Here is a 24,008-nt window from a genome sequence, read left to right on the forward strand (position 1 = left end):
ATACTTCATTGTGTGGGTAAATAGAAATAAGCTGCTTGTGGGCAGAAGCCATTGTTCATGGTTTTTAGAAGACTTAGCACTCGAGTCCTTTTCACTGTCACCTTGTAAAACCCCAGAAAAGGAATTTCCAGTGCCAGGGAGGACATTTAAAATTTGGGGGAGAGGAGAGGTGTCTAGTTTGACAATTCAACCAATACTACTGAAGGCATTTAAGTAATAATTATGATTGTTGTGAATATTCTACCTAATTAATTTATATGAGTAGCATTCTAGAATAATTGTCTCAATAGGCACTTAGTCATTCTGCTTATAATTTGGGGACTTTCTATGTAGCTGATGTATTGTTGTTTATTAGGGTGGTCACATCAATGGTCTGTGTATAGACTGGCCTACTTCTAAAGGCCACACAAAGCTATGAGTTCATTTAGGACAGTGGCTGTGACTGGAATGCTCATTCCAGGGTCTCCAGAACCTTCCCAGCACAATGCCTGTCACATGGCAGGTGCTCACTAAATATTCATGGAATGAGTACATGAAGTTGTTGATCCTTTTGTTTTGATTTCAAATGGAAAAGTCATGGTTGGCAAATACTACAGACAAATTTTTAGCTATGGGACAAAGTGTCAGGGTTTTGGTAAATGACTACTATTTTATATTTTTAGTGGCTAAGTATAGGCTTTGATCACTAAATGCCTCATATAAGTACTAAATTAGCCACATTGGTTCTTTCTCTCTAAACAAACAAACAAAAGCTCCATAGAAGTTGTTTGGGTTTTTTTTTTGTTGGCTTGATTTTTGAAGTTTTTACAGTTTAAAATTTTCAAGCTGGGACAAGGGGCTAGAAGGTTCCCAGCAACTTGAATCGTGGTTGGATACGTGTTCTACCGCTTCCCTGTGCATGCATGTCACTGTCTCCACTACCTCCACCCACCCAAATGGAAGAGGCAGCGCTGGCCTCATTCACAGACAAGTCCCAGGAAAGACTAATCCCTAATCATTTTGATACAAGTTCTATAGAGGTCAACCAAGGGCACAGTCAGCTTGCCATAGCTATTAGGTCATCTTGCACTGCAGGGTCAGTGGAAAATGATCAGGGGTCAAAAAGGAAAATGTAATGGTAAAACAGAAGAAAATGTCTTAATTGGAATACAGGCTTCAATTCAAAACCCACGCAGAGTACTTGTCCTTTGAAGGATAGTAGGTGCAAAACAATAGCAAAGCAATAGGAGTAAAACCCACATAAATCACTGCGATATCCAGTTTCTATCTACAAGGAAAAAGCTACAGTTCATCTTTTATTTTCTATTTTTATATTAATGGGGAAAACAGGAAGATTATAAAAGTAAATATGGATCCCAGCATTAACAGCTGAACAGATAAAGGAATTTAAATACCTTAATTAAAAAATTTTGACCACAGTGAGATACCACTTTATACCCATTAGGACGGCTATTATGAAAAAAATGGAAAATAACAAGTGTTGATGAGGATGTGGAGACAATGGAACCCTTGTGTATTGCTGGTGGGAATGTAAAATGGTGCAGTTTCTGTGGAAAACAGTTTGGCAATACCACAAAAAGTTAAACGTAGAATTATCATATGACCCAGTAACACCACTTCTAGGTATATGCTATGGTTTGAACATGTTCCTCAAAGTTTATGTATTGGAAACTTAACCCCCAGTGGGATCTTTAAGAGGTGATTAGATCATGAGGGTGCTGTTCTCATGAATGGATTAATGCCCTTGTTTCGGGAGTGAGTTAGTTATCATGGGCGTGGGTTCCTGATAAAAGAATGAGTTTGGCCTCTTCTCTTTCTCTCTCTCTCATCCATATGATGCCTTCTGCCATGTTATGGTGCAGTCAAGAAGGCCCTCGCCAGACGCTGGTCCCTCGATCTTGGACTTCCCAGGCTTTAGAAACATGAACCAGATAAACTTCCATTGTTTGTAAATTACCCAGTCTATGATATTCTATTCTAGTGGCAGAAAAGGAACAAGTCTAATTTTTATACTCAAAATTAAAATCAAAAGAATTGAAAATTGGGACTCAAACAGATATCTGTACACCAGTGTTCATAGCAGCATTATTCACAATAGCCAAAACGTGAAGACAACTCAAGTGCTCGTCGACAGTTAAACAGAGAAACAAAATGTGGTCTATCCATACAATGGAATAGTATTCAGCCTTAAAAAAGAAGGAAATTCTGAAATGTGTTACAACATGGACGAACTTTGAAAACATTGTGCTAAACAAAATCAACTATACACAAAATATGGAATGAATCCATTTATACAAAGTACTTAGAGTAGTCAAATTCAGAGACAGAAAGTGGAGTAGAGATTCCCAGAGGCTGGGAGAAAGGGAGAGTGAGAGCTACTGTTTAATGGCTACAAAATTTCTGTTTGGGATTTTGACAAACTTCTGTAAATGGATAGTGGTGATAGTAGCACATTGTGAATGTACTTACCGCCACTGAATTGTATAGTTAAAAATGGTTAAAATGGTAAATTTTATGTATTATATACGTTACTACAGTAAAAAACGATATATCATAAAACCTATGAATATACTCATTGTATTCACAAAGTTGTACAACTGTCAGCACCAGCTGCTGTCAGCTCCCCCGGCATAGGTCTCCCATAGCACAGAGCCAGGGGAATGGGACTTGTGCTGTTCACTGGACGCTCCGTTGTTCTGGAATAGCTTTCCTATGCCAGGAAACTGGGGGAGATGGGAGTGGCCACTTGGCTCCCGAACCCACTGGAATCGCTCTTCCGAACACAGAGTTGTGGGGGGTGAGGGCCTGTGCTCTCTAGCAGCTGCTCCACCTGGCTGCTCCCCACTGGCACCATCACCGGCCACTGACCCAGGGTAGATCTGCATGGAGCTGGGGAGGTGGGTGCTGCCAGTGGCTGCCAAGCCCTCTGGAATCACCTTCCACAACCCGGAGCTGGGGAGGGGGAAGAGCATAGCCCCCAGCTTGGTGGCCATGGCCTCCCACTGTTCCTACTGAGATTCCATAGATTTGTTGAATAAATATTTCTTAGAGTGTTGTAAGCCCTTTGGTCAATCACCAGAGATTCTGAATGATTGCCTTTGCTAGTTTTCACCAGTTTAACAGATGCCTCTCTGAGCGAGAGGTTTCACTAGGTTTCACTCGCATTACCATTCTGGAAGCCCCCTTCTTCCTCAGAGAGTTTAAATTAACTATATTGGAAAGATGCATTTATTTTTATTTTTTCAGCATATTATGGGGGTACAAATGTTAAGGTTACGTATATTGTCCTTGTTCCCCCTTCCCCCTCAAGTCAGAGCTTCAAGCATGGCCATCCCCCAGTTGGTGCGGATCACACTCATTATGTATGTACATACCCATCCCCTCCCCCGAGATGCATGTTTTTGAACAACAGCATTCTGTACCAGTCCTCTTGAAGGCTCTTCCTGGAAGGTTCGTGTATCAATCTTACACTTTTCTGGCAGCATCCCAAGGAGAAGCGACTGAGATAGTGACTACATCCAATCTCAAGTCTGTCTGAAACCTTGCCGAAGATGGTGTAGTGGTGGCCAAGGCCTTTGCTCAGAGAGCTAATGGTGTGAATAAGGCAAAGTATTTGAGTAGATAAACCTGGGATCAAAAGTAAAGTGTTCCTGTAGGAAGGTAAGGGGATTAACGGTGTGGAGGCACAGGGAGCCTTTGGAAATACAAGCCCTTTGAAATCCACAAAATCACCTGTGTCTTCAAATAGGGGCTTAGAGTGACTTCTAAGGGGATTAGATAGACCCTGACAGCAGGGCTTGCTTCAGAGAGATGCATCATTATACTCGATGGGTGTTTACTGGATATCCCTGGGGAGCTGACATTGTGATTATCTGTTTCTAAGGCTCTGCATAACCTTGCTTTGATTTTTGCTTTCTCTTCCTGTAGGACTTTGCCCATTGCTGGGGATTTCATATTTCTTTTCTTTTCAACTAGTTTTTAAGGACCAAGAAGAGGCAATTGACTCCATGCGGTATGTACACAGTCTTACAAAACCAGAGGTGAGGATTTTAAATATTATTCTGTCCTGAATAACCTGCCACTCTAAGTGAAGCTGTTTTCTTCGCTAGACTTGCCACAGTTTGGAAGGGAAGCTGTCCTTTGACAATGATAAATGACACCGTGATTGTTTCTGCAAGTCCAGAAGGATTAATAGATTTTACCTCATCCATCCCCTCATTTGACACAAGGTTGAGACCACTTTTATGGTTACTGCTTTCTTGAAGAAGAAACAAAATTATTTGCCGGCATGCTTAATGTGATGAACTGCTAAACCGAAAGCAGTATTCTTATAACCCTTTTAGATGTGTCTTAATGTAGCTATCCATTTTCCTTCCAAAGACCATTTGTTTATGGAGATCTACTCCCCCAAAAAGACTCGCACTGCATATGTCAAACGTCCATTTAAAATGATTCTTCAGGTGTAATGCCAGGAATTTTAATACCCTCCCCTTCACATTGCCTCTGTGGTCTCCGGCGTGTCCTGCCAAGTCCCTTCATCTTCTCACCCCCCTCAGCCCAGTGCCTTCCGTGTAGCAAGGACTTCTGCTTGGACTCATTGTTTGGGGCGAGCTCAGAGAGTGCTCTGCGTGTCTTTCATCATCTAATAACGAGGAGGGGTGGAGGTCAGGGGAAGCACGCCTTGGAGCTGGAGGGCAAAGTGAGAGCTTTGGTTCAAAGACTCTGGCTCCATCACTTTCTCTTGCATAAAAATTCTATTCATCCCGCACTTCCTACTGCAAATCGCTTTGGTACAACATGACAATGTGGCAGATACACAAGGACCTTTCCCACATCACACTACAAACACAGCCACCCTCTCTGGGGAGCGTAAGAGAAACTGTCGGGCTTCCACTTCCCCTGCGTTTGTTTGAAGGATCAAGAGAACATAGTTCCATTTTCAACAAAAATTAAAAGGGAAAATCATGAAAAGAGCCAAACTCCTCTTTTCCCCCCTCCCTTAATATATTGTTGCATCCAGGGAAGAGGAAACAGAGAGCGCCACTGATACTGGGTCCCCAGGGACCCTTCGAGGGTTACTCCCCAGCCATCAAATGAGCATGTCTTCCTCCACTTGCAGAACAAGTTTGTAAGGGGAGTGGAAGTTACTCTTGGCTCAGCAAAATAAAGTGCAAAATAAAATAAAATAAAAAATAAAATGCCATCATGCTTCAGGGAACCAGCCTATGTTCATACTGGGGTTTTCACAAGACAGAGAGTTTTTAGCTTTAAGGCTTTGGAGATTGGAGAAAGGAGATTTGAAAAATCATTAGCCATGTTCCTGCCAGCCTCTGCAGTCAGGCTAAGAACTGTGTGTTCCTTAAGGGCAGGGACAAATTCCTTCCATGTGTTTTTGTTGTTGTTGTTGTTGTTCATTTATTCCTTCCTAAAGTGCTATCAGTGATGCCATAGGCCAATGGACTTTGGGACTTAAAATATGACGACATCTCATTGATTCTGCATTGCTGCTAAATAAGGTGTGCAGTGGATAAAATTTTCCACATAACCGGACTGTCACCCTTTCGGAACTGAATTTTTAACAATGGAAATGTATTTGGACTGCATTTTAGTTAATAAATATGGAAGAGATAATTAACTCTTTGACCAAGGAAATGCATTACCATAAATGTATGATTTTACTGGCTGGATCAGAGATGTCCTCGGGGACTACAAAGATGAAAAGGACTCTTTGCAGCCTCCTGCTATGTTCTTTCATTCTAGCCTCTTTCCACTGGTTTTCTGATTTTCTAACTCTGTGTTCATTTGGCTTCACTTCTGCCCTTTCTTCTCAGAGTCTGTATCTGAGAAGTTTCCTTGCCTTCCTCAGTCTGGACTATTTACTTCTTCACCAGTTGTAATCTAGAACAAAACCGAGAGGAACCAGATGGACTTAATTTTACATACATTACTTAGTAACTACGCTCTCCTGCCAATGAGAGTAGGATTTTTATGATAGCTGCAAAAATCTAATTGATCCCTTCTGTAGTTATGTGAGGATATGGACTTTATATCAAGTGGCATTTTATTATGAACTTAGAAAAATGTGCATCTTATCTTATAATTAAAATTCGCCTTCAGTATAACAAGTTAATTTGGACCCCCCAAGTGGATTTTGAACTCGTCACTTCTAAGTTCTTTGCTACCCTCCTTGGTCCAGGCCAACATTCTGTCTCACAGGTGACTGGGGCTGCTGCCTCTTGATGGTTTCCCAGCATGAGTCTGGCTTCCTTCCAACTCATTCTCCACACTAGAGCAAGCATGAGCTTTCAAAAATGTGACTCTCATCATTTCACCTCCATGCTCAATGGTTTTCCGTGGTCGCCTCGCCTTGCCTCGGCCTCCCTCTGCTGTGGCGTTCCGCCACACCGTCTTAACGAGCGAGGAGAGGCAGGTGACTCCACGCCGTATGTGTACAGGCTTGTAAAACCACTACACCTGAGGATTTCAGACATTATTATGACCTGGATAACCTCCCACTCCAAGTGAAGCTGTTTTCTTTGCTAGATTTGCTACAGTTTGGAAGGGAAGCTGTCCTTCAACAATGACAAATGACATAGCTGTTGTCTCTAAGACCAGAATGATTAATGGATTTTACCTCATCCATCCTCTCATTTGACACAAGGTTGAGACACTTACTATCACTACTTTCTAGCAGAAGAAATAAAATTACTTCCCAGCATACGTAATATGAGGAATCGTTAAACTTGCCTTGGCCATACTCTTTTATACCCCAGGACCTTTGCATATGCTATCTGTTCTGCCTGCAATGCTCTTCTCTCTTTCCATGACTGCCTCCTTCTATCCTTCAGTTCTCAAATTAAATGTTAATTCCTCAGGGAAGCAATTCCTGACCATTCCAATTCATCTATTAGTGAATAATAAGTATTCGCTATTATTCTCTCTCTAGGGTAGAGTTACGTGGATAGACATATGGGAATGAACACAAAATGTGAAATCTTTGTATCACATGTTAATACTCATAAAATAGCATCCACCTTGGAAGAGATATTAGATAACCTGGCAGACAAAATGACCTTGACGGTTGACTTCAGCCACCCCAGTGCTAGAACAGAACACATGAACTAAGAAGCCACAGTGGCAAAGGTAGAGATTACACATGGGCCCAACAGCCTGAACTGCATTTACCAAGGCTGATCTAACTACTACCACTGCTGAATATCCAACACATCAATCACAAAGACTGATGCTAAGCTTCCAATATGACACCCTTGCTCAAGAAGACCAATCAGTCACTTGGTGAGAGGTTGACTATATTGAGCTCCTTTCATCCTGAAGGGCCAACAATTCATTGTCACAGGCATTGACACACACTTTGGGTATACGTTTGCCTTTCCTGCTCATAGGAACTTGGTCAGCACTAGTATGCAAGGGTGGGGTTATGGGGTGTTCATTCTGCAAGCACAGAATCCCATATAATATCACATGAAACCATGAGCTTCACTTTACAGTAAACAAGGTGCAGAGATGAGCCCATGGCCACAGAATCTACTGGTCATTATCACATATGTACCACCCAGAAGTGGCCAGCTCCTTAGCATGCTTTTTGGAGGACATCCTCTAGTATATGCATTGGATCAAAAACTTTTATATGGTGCTATGTCCTCAACAGGAAGACTGAATGAGTCAGGGACCAAGGGAGGAAGAGGGAATGGCTCTACTTTCCATCCTCCCAGGAACACGCTGGGGGGTTTTATACTTCTTATCCTGTAACTCTGAACACTGCAGGATTAGAAGCTCTCATCCTTAAAGGAGTCACACTTTCACCTGGGAACATAGCAAGAGTATCATTGAACTATAAGCTATGGCTACCACCTGGGCACTTTTGTTTCCCGTCTCCAGGGACCAGAAGACAAAGGGAGGAGTCATCATCTTGACAGAGGTAATTGATCTGATCACCAGGATGAAGTAGGACTGTTGTTACACAACAGGTCAGGAAGGAATAGTATGGAACCCAAGTGACCCATTTGGGCTTCTTTTGGTCCTTCCTTGCCTACTTGTGATTGTAAATGAATGAGCACAGAACTCTATTCTGCAAAGGACATGTGTCTTAGTCAGTTTGGGCTGCTATAACAAAATACCATAGACTGGATGGCTAAAATGTCAAATATCTCTTTCTCACAGTTCTGAAGGCTAGGAAGTGCAAGATCAAAGTGTAGGTAGATTTGGTGTCTGGTGAGGACTCTCTTCCTAGTTTACAGACAGCTGCCTTCCTGCTGTATCCTCATATGGCAGAGAGAGAGAGAGCATCTAGTCTCCTCCTGTTAGTCTAAGGGCACTAATCATATCATGAGGGCCCCATCCTCATGGCCTTATCTAAACCTAATTACTTCCCAAAGACCCCACCTCCAAATAGCATCACATTGGGGATTGTGGTTTCAACATATGAATTTCAGAGGGACACAAACATTCAGTTCATAGCAGCATGGTGACCAGGGCTCAGACTCTTTAGGGCTGAGGATTTGGGTGAAATCACCAGGAGAGCCACTGAGGCTGGCAGAGGTGATATCCGATGGTAAGGAGAATCTAGATTGGGTAATGGAGGAAGAGAAAATGAATATTGGTTTTGGTCCCTAGACTCATTGCAGGTGTGGGGGCTAGAGTTTGTCCTCACCTTCTTCTTCTAAGTTGTCCATCAGGAAGCGAGGCCTGCTGGAACCTGCAGGAGATGTGCCTTGAATGCTCACGAGGAAGCGCACTGGGGTGAGGCAGAGATGAGTCAGCTGGTCTCTCTTCGAGGAAGCACTTGCCCCGGAGCTATGAGAGTGCAATCAGCAGACAGCCGCCAGCTGCCAGCCCCTTCAGGGTCTGCCCCAGCTGCAGAGAGTCATGCCCTTCCCGGGGAAGTCCGCATCTGGTGACTGAGCAAGGCTGGGGGTGTAAAGGCCTGGACGTTTCTGGGACAACCTTGCCCCAGAGCTGCCAGGAAGGCTGGCTGAGGCTTTGTTGGGGCCGCACTACAGGTGGGTTTCAGTCTCTGCTCAATCTTCTTTTCCTCTATCTTCTTTTCACTGGTGTTTAATCTTAATAAATATCTTGCATCCAAATTTTTCTCATCATCTGCTTCCAGAAAACCTAACCTGCTATAGGCTATATGCTTCGGAAGCCAAGGAGAAACTCACTAACTAGGTAATTTGGGGCAAGTTATTTCACACTCCTGAGCTTCCATTTCTTCATTTGTAAAATGGGGATAATGTTTGCCTCCCAGGGCTGTGTGAGGCTTAAAGGAGACGGAGTGTGTAAATCACCTGGCATAGTGCTTGGCATATAAGAGTGTTTCAACACGTGTTGCAAGTTGACCGTTGTCTTAAAGGGAAGCTCCTCAGAAATGGACAATCTCCCATGCTGACACAGCCTTATGAGTTTTTTGTTGAGGAGGAAAAACTGAGTGCTCAGTTTTCTGGTCATGTTGCTGATAATAATAATGCTTTATTCTTACATAGCATAAACTGTGAGCCAGGCACAGTCCAAGTGTTTTGCATATGTTAGGTCATTTAACCCACCCAACAACCCAGTGAGGAAGGTACAGTTCCTAGTGCCATTTTACAGATAAGGAAATGAGGCACAAAGAAGTTCATAAACTGGTCTTAGGTCCCAAAGATTGGAAGTGGGAGAGCTGGGCTCTCAACTCACACAGGCTTGGACCAGAATCTGTGCTCTTACTCAACAGTCTCTTGCCTCTTGGTTGAACTTCATTTTACAAAGCATGTTAATGAGATCATCCTGCCTCTCACCTCCCACTGGCCTATGACACCCTTCCAGAACAAATTTTTCTAAATAGAAAAAAGGAACAGGATGAGGAAGATGTCACCTGCCTGCAAATGGGCTGAGGCTCATTAATCTTTTCTGAAGCCCCGAGGAAGGGAGAATCCAAACACACTTGTATCCCTGGGGATGAGGAGCCAACCACTGGGAACCATCCTGGCAGAGGGTATCATGGTAGAGTGAGAAGTTGACAACAGCAGCTTCTTTGCAGAATTTCACGTATTTGCAAATAATTAACTCAGCTTTCCAACATGTCTTTATTTGTTTAAATTAACAAAATATAGGTTACATGCTATTTTCAGGTAAACTGCTTTTTCACTGAAGCAGAAAGCAATATTCACAACTTGGGCTGCTGTATACTTGGAATTTTAGTTTTTAAATAGCAAGCCAGAGTTCTGTACAAAACCAACATTTGGTGTAATGTTGTCCAAATATGCAAAGGATTTTCAATGTTAGCTCTGTTACATTTTGTTCCAGAAAAGCAGACAAAGATCATAATTCAAAACACAATGCTAATATTTTATTAAATGCCTTCAGGGCTTAATAAATACAGTATGCACACTGAGCTTTCTCATGCAACTACTCATATACAAACGTAACAGTTACTCTCATGGGTTTGTGAAAGGTCAGCCTCCGTCTCATGGCCAACGCAGAGTCAAATTTTTGAAAAGAAAGAATAAAAGCAGAATTGAAAGGGAACAAGAGTGGTAATCATAGGAATGAATAAAAAGGATAAAAGAAAAATATGCCACTTGGCTGGTCCATTGGTTGGTTCAAAGTAATGATGGTCAAAAGCCTGGAAAGCATTTGGTAGTGACCTATTTTCAGAGTGTCACACGTGACGAGTGTCATGCTATCCTGGCCTTGGTGTGCTGGTAACCTTGGAAGGCTTGATCCCTCAGTTTTCTGAGATGGCCCCATGGCTCCCCTTCTGGCTTGCCTCTGGTTAATCAGCTTGTTAAGCAAGGTTGGCCAACCCCTCCCTTAGCTCTGTGCTCATGCTTAGGGTATCCATGCCATTTCGCACCCAAACTGGGATACTTTTGATAATAAAGATGATATTATTAGTAATTACCCTTGAGACAACAGGTCTAAACCAGTTCTGTCCCAGGCAAACCAGGATGTTGATCACTCAACATACAAAACAAAGGTTTTAGCCTTGGTTCTTGGAAGGTCAGTGCTATATTAACCATCAGGTTAGATCTAATTAAGTCTCTCCTACCCAGAGTTAAAGACTAAAAACAGGCCTTGGAATACACACCATAATAAATTCTTGTTACTTCTCCTAGACTTACATTTTCTTCCCTATGGATAAAATGTGACTTAGAATGCTAATAGTCAACACAGATGAAATTTGAGCCACTCTGAGTGAAGTGAGCACGGGGCACTGAGGGTTTCTCCCCTCACCCCTCAGCAGCCCTTCGGGGGCCTAAGAGCAACCTCTGGCTTCTCAAAACACAGTTGGAAAACCACCATTCTAGACTGTACTCTGTCCATCTCAACATTAACTGATTCCTCAAACATTCTCCCGTGATTTGTTTTGGCTGGAAAGGACTAGAGCCTGCTACTCTAGATCTCCCTGGTTCCTATTCCAGCCGGGCACACTGGGTCCCAGCTGGCAGTTGGCACACCTGTGGTCAGGCCCAGCACTCAGCAGGCCCTCAACACACGGCTGCTGTATGAATAGGTATGTAGCTGGACCCTGAGAGCTGGAGGCCTCCCAGGCTCCTCTGCAGGCCTCCAGGGCACCTTCAGCAGAGGCATTGATGAGCCAAATGAATCGTGAGTGGAAGGGAACTTGCCCTTCTAAGGAATTGGAACTCCTGGCCCAGAGTCATGCTTGTAACCGCAGAAACCTACATCTTCTCTTCTCCATCCTGTTTGCAGGTGCTCTGACCTCAGGGCTTGGGAGCTGGAACCCTTGGGGGTAGCGGTGAGGCTGAAGGAAGGAGCTTGAGGCGAGGTGACGAGGTGACGGGAGAAATGGGCCAGGGACTGACAAGCACACAGTGAAGGATGAGATCAGCAGGGGAGCACCTAGGCCCACAGAAAAGGCAGCACCCAGCAGCTGGAGAGGGATGCATTTCTAAAGAAATGTACTGAGAAGTGTGGAAGGAGAGGAAGCAAGATAACAAACAGTACCTAGCTCTACAAATAGGAGATGAAACTACCAACAAAGAGGCAGTTTTCACATAAACCCAGACACAGTACCAAAGGGTCACTGCTCATGCTCGGTCACACATGCAACACCTTGTCAGTGTCGCTCTCTCAGGGTCATTGCTAATTAAGGCCTTCTTGCAGGGACCAACACACTCTTTGAGTTGTCATTGCTCACTGGAATCAAGGTGCAGCATCTGGGAGGAAACAATCAGTCACCATAGGCCAGCCATGCATCTCTCAACATATGAGGTGACCATAAACATCACAGGCATCATCTTCTACTGCAAAACGCGTCTATCTTTTCAGTGTGTGTGTGTGTGTGTGTGTGTGTGTGTGTTTCCCCTTGTGAGGCTCTTACAGAACAGGCTAGAAGGCCTAAATCAGCAGTATGATTGTGTGGTCTCCTGTTCCTACCTTAACAAGTCTGAAGCCAGGAACAGGAATATTTACAGAGTCCCAGGGAGGAGCCCTGGAAGCTACAGGAATGGGTGAGTGCTATTTTAGCCCAGTCAATCTTTCTCAGCCTTGGCTGCACATAAGAATCACCTGGGGCAATGTGGAAACTAGGGCTCCTGGGGCTCCACTCCAGACCAATTACATCAGGATCTCAGGGAGTGAGGCCCTGGCCTTGGTATTTTTTAAAAGGCTTCCCCAGATGATTGTAATGTACAGACAGTGCTGAGAACACAGCCCAGAGGCTTCCTTACCAGTGATTAGCTGATGATTCTTCCAATCCTAGTAAACAGAGCTGAGATTTCAGGGAGAATTCCTCCAGATCACCCCCTTAGCTCCAGCACTGAGGGGTGATGCCCTGCTCACTGGTGACAACACTTCCTGCAGCTGTCTTACGGGACATGAGACTTCAGAGCCAGGTGGCCATGGTCTCAAGGGGGGAGCTCTGCTTGGGACATGGGGGTGGTCTGGGGAGCCAGGGCCCCTGAGCACTGCCGAGGCATCTGAAAATACATTCCAAATGCCTCACCCCACGAAGGTAGCTGAAGCAGAACAAGAGAATCTAAGTATTCCAGGTGGAATCTAAGTATGGCTGGTTTTCGAGTAGTCAAAATTATTCATCTTGTCCTGAAATTTTATCTAACTGCAGCAACGACTTGAAAACATCCTCTTTAATAGCTCATCCTCCTGGGTCATTTCTGGTATTTTTGGTTATTTAAAAAAAGCTATTTTTGTATATACAACTACTAATATTTTCATCTATCAGGAAAAATATTATAGCTTTCACTAATTTAACTAAATAGTTATTAATAAGGTAAAACACGTCAAGCACCATTTTTTTGCAACTAGAAATTTACCATGTATAGCATATTAGTCAAAGGAAAATAGAACTTCTAAAGCACCTCAGCATCAGCTTACAATGAGATATCTAGAAGAATATGCACAGTTCTTTACACTACATAAAATCACACCGCAGAAGACGCATGTGTGTTAGCAGTAGTAGCAAGGGCCCAGTGAACGACCTGAGAAGCATTTGCATTGCCTGGGACGGTCCCTGCTCATTTAGTCTGAGCCATTTGTGAAGACTGGCACTAGCCGCCTGCCCCCAGCAAATGACAGTTCATGCAGAAAGCTGTACTTGAACTGCCTAGCTCTCATTTTCCAAATGCAATCTGAAAACTGTTCACTTAGATACCTAAAAGCACTGCTTGTTTTTCCATTTTCCTCTCCAGTAATTCTTTTAAACTCCCATCTCTGTGCTTGAAGTATAAGTAATCAGAAAAAGAGGGGCCCCGCGGGGTGCTCTGAAGATCCCTGAGGCTGAGACTCTCGTCCCTGCGGGCGCAACCCTCCGCTGCCCCACTGTCGCCCTTGCTCCCCTCCTCCCACTCTTCTCTGGGCACGTCCTCCTCCTCCTCCTCCTTGCAGGCTGCCCCCTGCGCCCTTGGGGCCTGCTCAGGCTTGGCGGACAGATCCCTGGGCGTGCAGCGCTGCTGGCGGTGGGGACCCAGGCCAGGGCTGTAGGGCTCCACCTCGTAGCAGTTGTCTTCGTCGTCGTCCTCGTGGCAGGGGCTGCCCCGGGCGCTCTCGCCATCCGACTGGAACAAGGGCCCCTTGGCCCCGCGCTTCTGAGACAGGTCGAAGGGCTCCTCCTGCTCCAGACTGCGCAGGACACCGGCCGTCTGCGCCAGGGCGATCCGCCCCCTTCCCAGACCTGGCGGAGCAGAGCGAGAATTCAGGGAAGTGGGACCTGGTGGGGTGCGGACCCAGTGCCCCGGTACATATTCTGACGGCGCATTTTAAAAACGAATCATTCCCAGTAAGGGTGAGGACATGGGAGGCTTGTCACAGGCACTTTCTAAATCGGTATAATCCCTTTAAGGTGAATTTGGCAACATGCACCAAAAGCTTTTAAAAATAAGCTTTGACTTAGCAATTCAGCTACTGAGAATTTAAACTGTAAAAAAATAGACAGGCAGGTGCACAAAACGTATGTGTAAGAATGCTTATCACCACATTTTTAATTATAGTGAAACTGTGAAAACGAGTTTTGTATTTAACAATAGAGGTTCAGTTAAATAAATAATGGTATAGCCATACAATGAACCACGTGTAGGTGATGCAAAGACTTACTAATGGTCGTAAAAAGCTATTCTCTATATATTTTAAGTAAAAAAACATATATACCTATGTATGTATGTATATATTTACAATATAGACCTAATTTTATCTAGCTAGCTATTTCTATTAAAAAAAATGCCTGGAAGGATATATGCCAAAATCCCAAAATTGAGGAACATTTTCTTTTAGTAATAACTTCTAATGTATTTCTTATTTTATTTTTTACAATGAGCATGTATTTTTCCATAAGAAAAAAGTAAAGCAATAAAAAAGGTATTTTCATCTTGAAGGAAACAGATTCCATCTGGGGCTGCGGAGGCTGTCCCAGGACTGTGGGCCCCGTGCACTGACAGAGCACAGAGAGGTTCTCCGGGGACCCCATAAAGTCCCTGCTGTTGGGCACAGTGATTTGGGGGTCCTCTGTGTTCATTTCTGTTTGAGTGCCTGTAGGGCTGGGCTTTTCGGTGTGGTAGTGTGTCATTCGATCGGATCTGTAAGGCCCTGAGGAATAGTCAGGGATGCTAAAGAGGAAAAATAGGAAGGGAGGGTCCTGGGGTGCAGCCCGACCAGGCTTCTGGGGAGAGGGTGTACAAAGGAAAAGTAGGGGCGCTGATGCCCAACTTTGCAGATTTGTGGTGTTGTCAGGCAACAAAGCTGTTTGTATCTTTAATCTTGTCAGGGGAGAGAGAGGACCTTTTTAATGATTTTTGAGCCATTTCGAAAACTAGTAGTGAAAAAAAAATGCTAACACCCTTTGTACAAGAAAACACTAAAATTGTTGAAAATCTGTTAAAATTTTTCGAAGCAACCCTCTGACATATAGTGATGTTCTTTATTTTTCCAGAATGACAGAGCCATTTGGTGCCCTTTAGGATCTGGGCGCCAGTGTGGGGCACATCCCAGTAACCAGGCCAGGCTTTGAGCTGGAGCGTTTTCTCCTCCTCATTGCCTTGTGCGTCTCCTGTCCTGAAGACGGAGCACACTTCACCTCTTCTGGAAAAATCCAGGCCTCACTGGGGAAGTGGCTCAGGCAACTAGAGAGTCAATGAATAATTCAAGAGAAAAACATTCTCAGGAAAAAATTTGCCTTTTTTTTTTTTTAACCAGGATTGTTTCAGGGCTTTTGCATAAAGTCCAGTCCTTGCTTTGTGATGACCCAAGAGTCACCATGCACTCAGTGCGTGCTGTGAAAACCGGAAAGCTACGACCATTTTGTTTATGCTGTATGTGCATATGTGTGTCTGATTTCCGAATGTGTGTGCTCATTTGACTCCCTCTTTGGTAAGGGAGTGGGAGAGGCAGCAAACACAAACATATCACCCCACGTTTCTGCCTAGGGGAGTGAGCACTGGCTCGATTTGGAAAATCTTGAGTTGGAATCCCAGTTCTGTCTTCCGACTTGCCATTTGACCTTGAGCAGTTTATGTCATACCTCTAGGCCTGTGTCTCCTCTTAAATGATAATGACATGGTATCTTTCATGGAATCATAGCATTAATACGATTTTATAAATTACATGTAATCCCTCCACAGACCTCCTAGAGAGAAAGGTGGTCTCATTCCCCTCATACCTGCCACTGTGTGTAGCTCACTATGTTGGACAGAGGTGCATTTATTGCCTGTTTATTGCAGGACTGGTTGATTAAGTGACTAAGGAGCAACCCTGCTGAATTCAGGAGATCTGGAACATACTCTCTTCACTGCTAAGGTCCCTGGGATGGAGAAGGTAAAAGAGACCTTTTCAATAGTTCGGCTGGGACTCAGCTGGGGAGACGTACGCCCCTGCTCTGCTTATGGCCTATCGGCCTATCTGCCTGAGCAGGAAAACCCTCCTTGGGTGCGTCTATAGGGGAGACCTAGCCTGCTACAACACGCTTCTACTAACAGCAGAGCTTGCAGACCTGTTTCTAAAAAAGAAAGAAAAATCACATGTCCATTAACAGCAATGTGATGAAGTGGATTCAATAAAGGCCGTAGAGTCAGAAAGGTCTGGGTTCGTATCCTGACTCTGCCACTTTTCAGTTGAGCAACTTTGGGAAAATTCATCCCTTAAAGCCTCATTTCCCTGTCTGTAAAAGAGAGACAACAGAAGTCCCTCCAGGCTGGAGTTGCCATGAAGATTAAGGGAGAGAAGATGTCTGAGGCAGTGTCTGGAACAAAGGAACCAAAAATGGTACCGGCTGGCACTGGCATCACTATTATTATGTCCCAATTTAGTCTAATTCACTTTTACTTGCCTCCTACAGATATCAGCGTTATATTTCTCCTAGTAGCGTTCTAAATCTCTTCCTGCTACTCTGCTGTGGTCTGGAAAATTATGCTCCCCTTTTTGATAAGACTAAGCTCCCTCCCAAAGCAATGCCCCATAAACCCAAACGCTGCTCTCACTTGTTCCCCACTGGACTGACCAGGCAGTACGGGGCTCCCGCCGAGCCGAGTGGTTACCTTGGGAATGAAGGCCCCGCTCCATGACACCGTGCTTGACCTTCATGTGGCGTGTCAGGTTCCCCTTCAGGGTGAATTTGCTGGGGCAGTAGAGGCACTTGAAGGGTTTGCTGTCTGAGTGCAGGTGCATGTGGCCCATCAGGTTGTGCATCCGGTTGAATTCCTTCCCACATAGCTGTCCGAGACAGAGAGGAGGAGAACACAGGTTACCCTGCCAGCGTGAACCCCATCCAGGCCCACGAAGGACAGAAGTGCTGCAGCCCACACCACTTCTACTTAGTTTGGACGTTGGCATTTTAAACTGCTTCCAAAAAAAAAAAAAAATATTTCCATAGAAGTCCGGAAGAGGCAAGATTCTGCTGTGCCTCAGAGGCGGGGCAGGTAAAGATAGATTCACAAGATTTGTTGCTGGAACACAGGAATCTTTACACTTGAGATAAACACCTCAACGTTTGCAAAGCTTCTTTTGAATAAAACCTTTGGGAAAGGAGAAATGCTGATCTGACAAGCAGTGACTAAAAGTATGCTGCCTTTACTAATATGGATAGAATCATGTGTTTAATGTTTATGGAGCATTTATAATGTGGAATGCATTGTTCTAAGTCTGCCATGAAATATTTAATTCTACCAATCCAATGAGACAGGTGCTGTTATCATCCCCATTTTATAGATGGGCAAGCTGAGGGCTTAAGTCACTTGGCCAAGTCACACAACTAGTGGGTGCTGGGGCTGGAGCAGTGAACTCAGGCCATTGGATACCAGAGGCCACAGGGTCAACCACCACACCATACCGTGTCTCCCCCAATATAAATCTTCTATTAGACTGTATCAGGAAATGCTTTTCCAATTTTTAAATTTGCTAATTATTGGGATGGATTTGAAAGTTAAAAAGAACAAACAGACATCTAAAGAAGGAATGTGTCTTTTCTCTGGGTAGAAATCTGAAGTAGTAAGAGTATTATCTCAGGTAAACAATAAATAAACATGTTTTATGCATCTCTTTTTCATCATTTCTTTTTTTTTTCTTTTCTTTCTTTTTTTTTTTTTTGAGACACAGTCTTGCTCTGTTGAAACAAATAGTGTACAGTGTACATTGTAGCTCACTGCAACCTCAAACTTCTGGGCTCAAACATCCTCCTGACTCAGCCTCCCTAGTAGCTGGGACCAGGCACACACCACCACACCTGGCTAATTTTTCAATTTTTTGTAGAGACAGGGATCTAGCTCGTCTCAGGCTGGTCTCAAACTCCATGCCTCAAGCCATCCTCTTGCTTCAGCCTCCTGAGTAGCTAGGATCACAGACACGCACCACCAAGCCCACCTAATTTTTTCAATTTTTTGTAAAAATAGAGTCTTGTTCTTGCTCAGGCTAGTCTTGATCTCCTAACCTCAATGATCCTCCCACCTCAGCCTCCCATAGTGCTAGGATTATAGGCATGAGCCACTGGGCCTGACCTTTTTCATCATTTCTATTTCTATGCAAATATATGATGGCCTACAACAGTGATCCTCCATCTTTTTTTGGAAAAGCAGAATCTTCTTTTCAAGGGCAATGTATGCAGATGCAGAAAGTGTAAACCAGAAGTAGCTGCTTGGGTGAGGGGGGTGCTTTTGTTGTCCCCAAGCTTTAGTAGAGTGGGGTTTGGAAACTCTAGCCCTTCCTAGGCTGTGCTGGATTTTGTGTTTGTGCTTGGAGCAGAGGGTTTAGGGAGGAGCATTCTCCTTCCCTCCCCAACCTCAGAGGCCAGTGTGGCTGGGACGGCAATATGTGGTGAGAGATGCCAGGGAGAGAGGACTCGAGGTGTAGCATCCTCTGACACTTACATCAGTTCTCCTTTCTCACTGAGCTATATTTTCAGGACAACACTGGGGATTCTGGATTGAATTTTTATTAATGAAGGCAACACTTTCTTCAGGTGGCTGTGGAGGTGTGGGTTGAGCTGGCCTCGGAAAAGTGGGTAGACCTAACGAATGATGATTTGGGGAGACTAGCCTACAAGAATGCCGGGTGGTAAGAGGAAACCAGCCTGGGATTATGCATTTGCCACAGATAACCCACATATGGATAATGAATGGCTCTGTATTTTTGAATGATTCATATTTGGGGATTTTGAAGTACTTTCCCCCTTTTGCTTCCTTACTAGTAAGAATGAATTTGGCATACTGGATGGGGTTCCAGGCTCAACAGCCAGAGTACCTGTGCACCACACTCATGGAAAATGGTGACCCAAGGGGGGGCAGGATGAGAGAGTTGGTCTAACCCCAACTTCCTCCAGAGAAGCAATCCATGGGATGGATACTTGTTTTCTTTTAGTCTCAATAGAGATAACTTATTAAGATGTATCAATCTGGGGCTAGGTTGTTTATTAGCTTAGTTTATCCACTTCTCCATCAGGGCTAAGGGGCAAAAGCTTTGAACCTGGAGATTCTACATTAGGTATTTCTATTCATTGGGTCATTTTTAGAAAAAGTATACCTCACTGGGTTTGTGGGATGGTTCCTGATTATTTGGAGTGGCGTTGTTATTGCATTTGCTGAGTATGACCAGAATTTGTTTCAGATATCTTCTCACCCAGTAGGCTGAAACATTCATGAAGGCTCTGCCGTCCTAGTCTTAGCTTGACACATGATAAGTCCTCGGGAAAGATCTGTTGCGTGAGTAAAGGGGTGGAGTCTCTTGCAGCAGAAAAATTCATGAAAGAAAAAGCTGTGAGTGGTTAGTTTCAAGGTGTGTAGAGGGAGAGAAGCTGAAGGCTGGCAGATCGATTAGGCTACTGCTCTAGTCCAGGCACGAATGGGGTCTAATGGTCCTCCAGGCCAGAGAGAGGTCATTGAAAGCAAGCAACGGGTGCTTTTTGCACTTGGCTCCCACAATGGGAGGAACTTCTCTTTCAGCTATTATCTGTGGTTGCTGAGGTATCACAAGCTGGGCTGGTCTGAAAGGGTTTTATAAAGGAGTTGGGATTTTAGCCCAACCTTGAAGAATGTTAGAGTGTACTTTGTTTTTGTTTTGACTCAAGGATAAATTCTCTTCATTAGATATTTTCTGACAATTCAGTCAACCCTACACCACAGGCAAGGTAACGATCAGCTGCTTGTTGCTGCCACACATGCTGAGACTTTGGGGGCAGTGCAGCCTCTGCAGTTCACCTGCCCAAGGTCACGTCTAAGCCCAACTCCACACGCAGAGGCGTGCACTCATTGTAATGGTGTCTGGGGCTCTAAACAGCACCCCAAGTAGTCTCCGATGCAAGGGCTGCCTTCCCTGTCCATGTAGCCAACCTCAGTATCAAGCCCAGGGCTACACCCACAGTGCACTTCACTAAGTATCTAAGTATTTGACTGGGGAAATAAACAAATGAGTCCGGAAAATATCATTACCTCATGCAAAGTTCTAAAGAGCAGCTCTCTTCCTTCCCCCATTACTCCAATACAGATTAATTTGCAAGCTAAAAGCCTCAACGGCAGGAGAATAAAGCCAATTCACTCAGGACCTGAGGTGGCTGGGCTCCATTCCCATCTTGGTGGTAGGCATCTATGTCCCTCCTCTCAGCTCTGACCCTCCACAAAGCCCTTTGGTCCTTATCTAGAACATCTTTCTTGGAAGATGGCCCTCACGTGACAACACATAAGTGCATAGAGATATTTCATGTCTGTGGAACTCAGAGAGACACCTCTCGGACACTGTTAGTGAAGAGAGGCCAGACAAAGAGGATGGTGAATGACAGTGCTCTTGGGTGGAGTTGGATGTGAGCTCTGCGCAGAGTCGCTGCGCTGTGGGGGGGGGGGAGGAGAGCTGGGCTGGAGGGAAGAGGAACGCAGCCATGGAAGCCAGGGCCTCCTTCAACCAGAGACATGAAGTCAGGACTTGCTGAATCATCTCCTGCCAAGGTCTGTGGACCTTAAAATAGGGGTGGGTGTTGGTGCAGGAAGCCACCGCAGTGGTGAGGACACTGATTCCGTCTTGCAGGTGGTCATCCCAACCGGCATGTCCCCCGCTTGAACTCTCGCTCACGCCAACGGGCAGCATCCATGTGCCTCTGACATCACATCTCAGTTCTCCAGCCACCCGCTTCCTAAGAGGGAGGTGGCCCTCAAACCTGAATAAAAAACTGAAACACAACACATACTTGGAACTTCCCTTTAAAAATGGGTTGCATGGATCATTAGGCTATAAGAGGCCAGAGCAGAGAGATGTTCTCATCTGTCCAATGTTGATGATAATCATTGTTTCTCAGATTTGTTGTTGTGAAGATCAAAGGAGCTAATTGATGTAAAGGGCTTGGCAAATAGTCAAAGCACAATAGATAGTTGCTATTACTATCATTGTCGGTGAACACAGTAGGTTCTCCTACATGTCAGAAATGGAAAGGCCTTTGTAGCTGAGGAGAGTATTGAAGGAAGAACCAAATGAGGAGTCCGCGGGGTGAATGCCTGACAGGTTACTTGAGGCACAACAGCAATGCAAGCAGCTGTGCCTGCCCCAGCACTGGGAAGTGTGGACGGAAAGAGAAGATTCGTCCTAGATTGCAGCCCATTATCTGGATCTCCCAGTCCTCCGTCTGCCTTTTGAACAGCTGGCAGATGTCCCGTTTGCTCTAGGCCTCCTGGTGCCCTTTTCCTCCCTGGTCCAGGGCCTGGAGGCCCCTCTGGCCCTTCCCACCAGCCCCGGGGGCTGTGCTGACAGCCAGCAGCCGTGGAGAGGTGGGCTGTGGCCAGGGACAGGGTGATGGCAGCGGGCAGCCCCTGGGCTGGGGCCAGAGGCCGCAAAGCCAGAGCAGCACACTCCCTCGCCCTGAGCAGCCTGATGGGAGCTTCAGAACCGAGATGCACCAGGAAGCCTGTGTTTTCCTGTTCTGAGAGAAAAGGTCAGAGAGCCGCGGCCTGCCACTGAGGAGAGCGGCCTCCGCTCAGCTGCCTTCCCTCACTCACATTCTTCTCCCTCTCCCGCTTTTCATAAGAAGGGTGTTCCTTTCCTCAAAGGGAGAGAGAGGGAGGGAGGGAGAGAGAGACTGTAAACTGTCCAAAAGGACCGTGAGAAAACAGGAAGCTTTGAAAAGTACAAGAGAAAGCAAGATGAAATCTATTTGCAGGCGGGCCCCTGGGGACATGCGAGGCATTGTTAAGCAGGCAGTTCATACAGCTATATCCTTCCTTCTGCCGAGGAGGGCTTCGCTGCCAAAAGGCTGCTATCTGGTCACTGCCTTAACCCCCTCAATGCCAGCCTGAAAATCCTGACCCCGAGCATAGGGGTCCCCGAAGTCCCCCATCGGATTTCTCCCATCTTAGAGCATCCAAGAGCGTGAGGGGAAGACGGAGCCGGTTGGGCAGGGGTGGTGGGGACCTTTGGAGAGAGACCTCATCCCTTTTCTAACAGCTCTGTCCTCCGGCCTTCAGCCCTCTGCGGCAGACAAGGCTGCAGATGACCTGGTGATTCATAACTCAGGCAGCTCCCGGCTTCACCCATCTCAAAAGAGAATTAGTCCCGGAAATTCTGGATGGCTGCTGCTTTTCCTGGACAGGTTTCCCAAAGACGGCAGCTGGCTCTTTGCTATCAGGGAGTGCGGCCGCTACAAGGATAGTACCCAAATCAACCCAGGAGTGCTTACCCAGAATCTGGGGGGCATATTTCTGAAAAGTGGCTTACGTCTACAGGCACAGGTCTGTGGAAACACTCCAGCTGGCTCCAAGAAGCAAGGAGCCCAGAACTAGAGCCAAGAGCAAAAGAGCCCAGAAGGGCAGTAACTATTTTATAAGGGGGAAAAGAAAAAAGAAAAAAAGACAGATGGAATGGAAACCTTTCTGCTCTTCTAATTTTCCATCCTATTGTTAATGCCTAAGCCCACAGTGAGCGAACATTTCTGCTTGCTAGAGACAGCTGTTTCCACTGAGCACAGGGCTGGAAAGAACCAGTTTGTGTCAAAACAGGAGGTGGGATTTATGTGAGGAAGAATTTTAATGGTGAAAATCCCAAGAAATTAGAATCTGTTATTATAAGAATCTTCCTTGATGTGAGTTTTGGGGTAAAGGAGGTAGAGCTAGCTCTTGCAGTGTGTCTGGAGTGAGTCCTGCCTCTTCTGTCCAGCCATTTCAATCGTGGGAAGTGAATAACTCTTCCCTGTTACCACAATAAAGCTTGAGCTCAGGCATCTGGGCCTGTTCTCCAAATCATTGAGCAGCCAGCCAACCATTCATCTGGGATGGCCATGGGCCACAGAGTGACAAGTATGTGGCCCTCCATCCCCCTTCTGCATCCCACGCCCCCAGCAACTGCCACCCAGGGCTTGATTTCCAAGAATCCAGCATGGCACGGATGGGAAGCAAGGTCCACAGGACACCATCTCGAGATGGCCCACCCCACAGTGGGATCTGGAGCTAGTTTACGAACATGAAGAGACTTGTTACCTGATCTGGGAACTCAGACCTGCTCTGAAAGTCTTTTGAAATGAAGAAGGGTGATAGTTCCAAGAGGACACCAAGTAGGCTCCAAGGACACTTTGCAGGGAGAGGAAGAACCTGGCAATATGCCTTCGGCACTTTCTGGGTCAAGGTGATTGACACCCATTCTTGTTTCAGAAATGTCTAAGAACAGAGAAGGGCCACCTAATTTCGACAAGAATGCCCTTTTATGTCCAATTCTTTTTGTCTAATGATAGATAACACTCTCTAGGCAGCCTCCTGACCTATAGTGTGGTCTCCTGAGGGGACTTACCCACCAAGAAGAAGGGATCTTTGCAAATGACCAGTCCCATTCCTGTGCTGGGCCCATCTCCCAGTGTAACATATAAACTGTGCATTGTTTCAAAGCTGGCATTCTACTTTATAAATTACTATCAACTACTCTCTCTTATGGGTTCTGATGGTGTGGACCAGACATCCGGAGCCTCATCAACTCTCAAAGAAGGGGTAAAATGGAGTTTCTGAGCGGTAAAGCTGACCACCAGACACTCTTTGAGCCACGCATGGGGCACCACCATTGGGGAGCAGAAGGAGGGGGTGCCATTGGTG

At 45.3% G+C, this 24,008-nt stretch overlaps 1 protein-coding gene and 1 long non-coding RNA gene across 2 annotated transcripts in view; one reads left to right on the forward strand and one right to left on the reverse strand.

The window, feature by feature from the left end:
• The first annotated feature begins 3,929 nt into the window (after nucleotides 1-3,929).
• The window catches only part of LOC142873735 (uncharacterized), a 45,519-nt gene continuing 25,440 nt past the window's right edge, over nucleotides 3,930-24,008 (forward strand). Inside the window, exon 1 of the long non-coding RNA XR_012921692.1 lies at nucleotides 3,930-4,040. This is a non-coding gene — a long non-coding RNA (uncharacterized LOC142873735). The remainder of the gene's footprint in view (nucleotides 4,041-24,008) is intronic.
• The window catches only part of ZNF366 (zinc finger protein 366), a 66,749-nt gene continuing 52,811 nt past the window's right edge, over nucleotides 10,071-24,008 (reverse strand). Inside the window, exons 4-5 of the mRNA XM_012783297.2 lie at nucleotides 17,001-17,175; nucleotides 10,071-14,149 (exon numbers count right to left, since the gene is read on the reverse strand). Coding sequence (XP_012638751.2) covers nucleotides 13,623-14,149; nucleotides 17,001-17,175 — 702 coding nt within the window. The 3' untranslated portion in view covers nucleotides 10,071-13,622. The remainder of the gene's footprint in view (nucleotides 14,150-17,000; nucleotides 17,176-24,008) is intronic.

The sequence above is a fragment of the Microcebus murinus genome, chromosome 11, assembly GCF_040939455.1.
Source record: "Microcebus murinus isolate Inina chromosome 11, M.murinus_Inina_mat1.0, whole genome shotgun sequence".
In the NCBI taxonomy this organism is placed as follows: Eukaryota; Metazoa; Chordata; class Mammalia; order Primates; family Cheirogaleidae; genus Microcebus; species Microcebus murinus.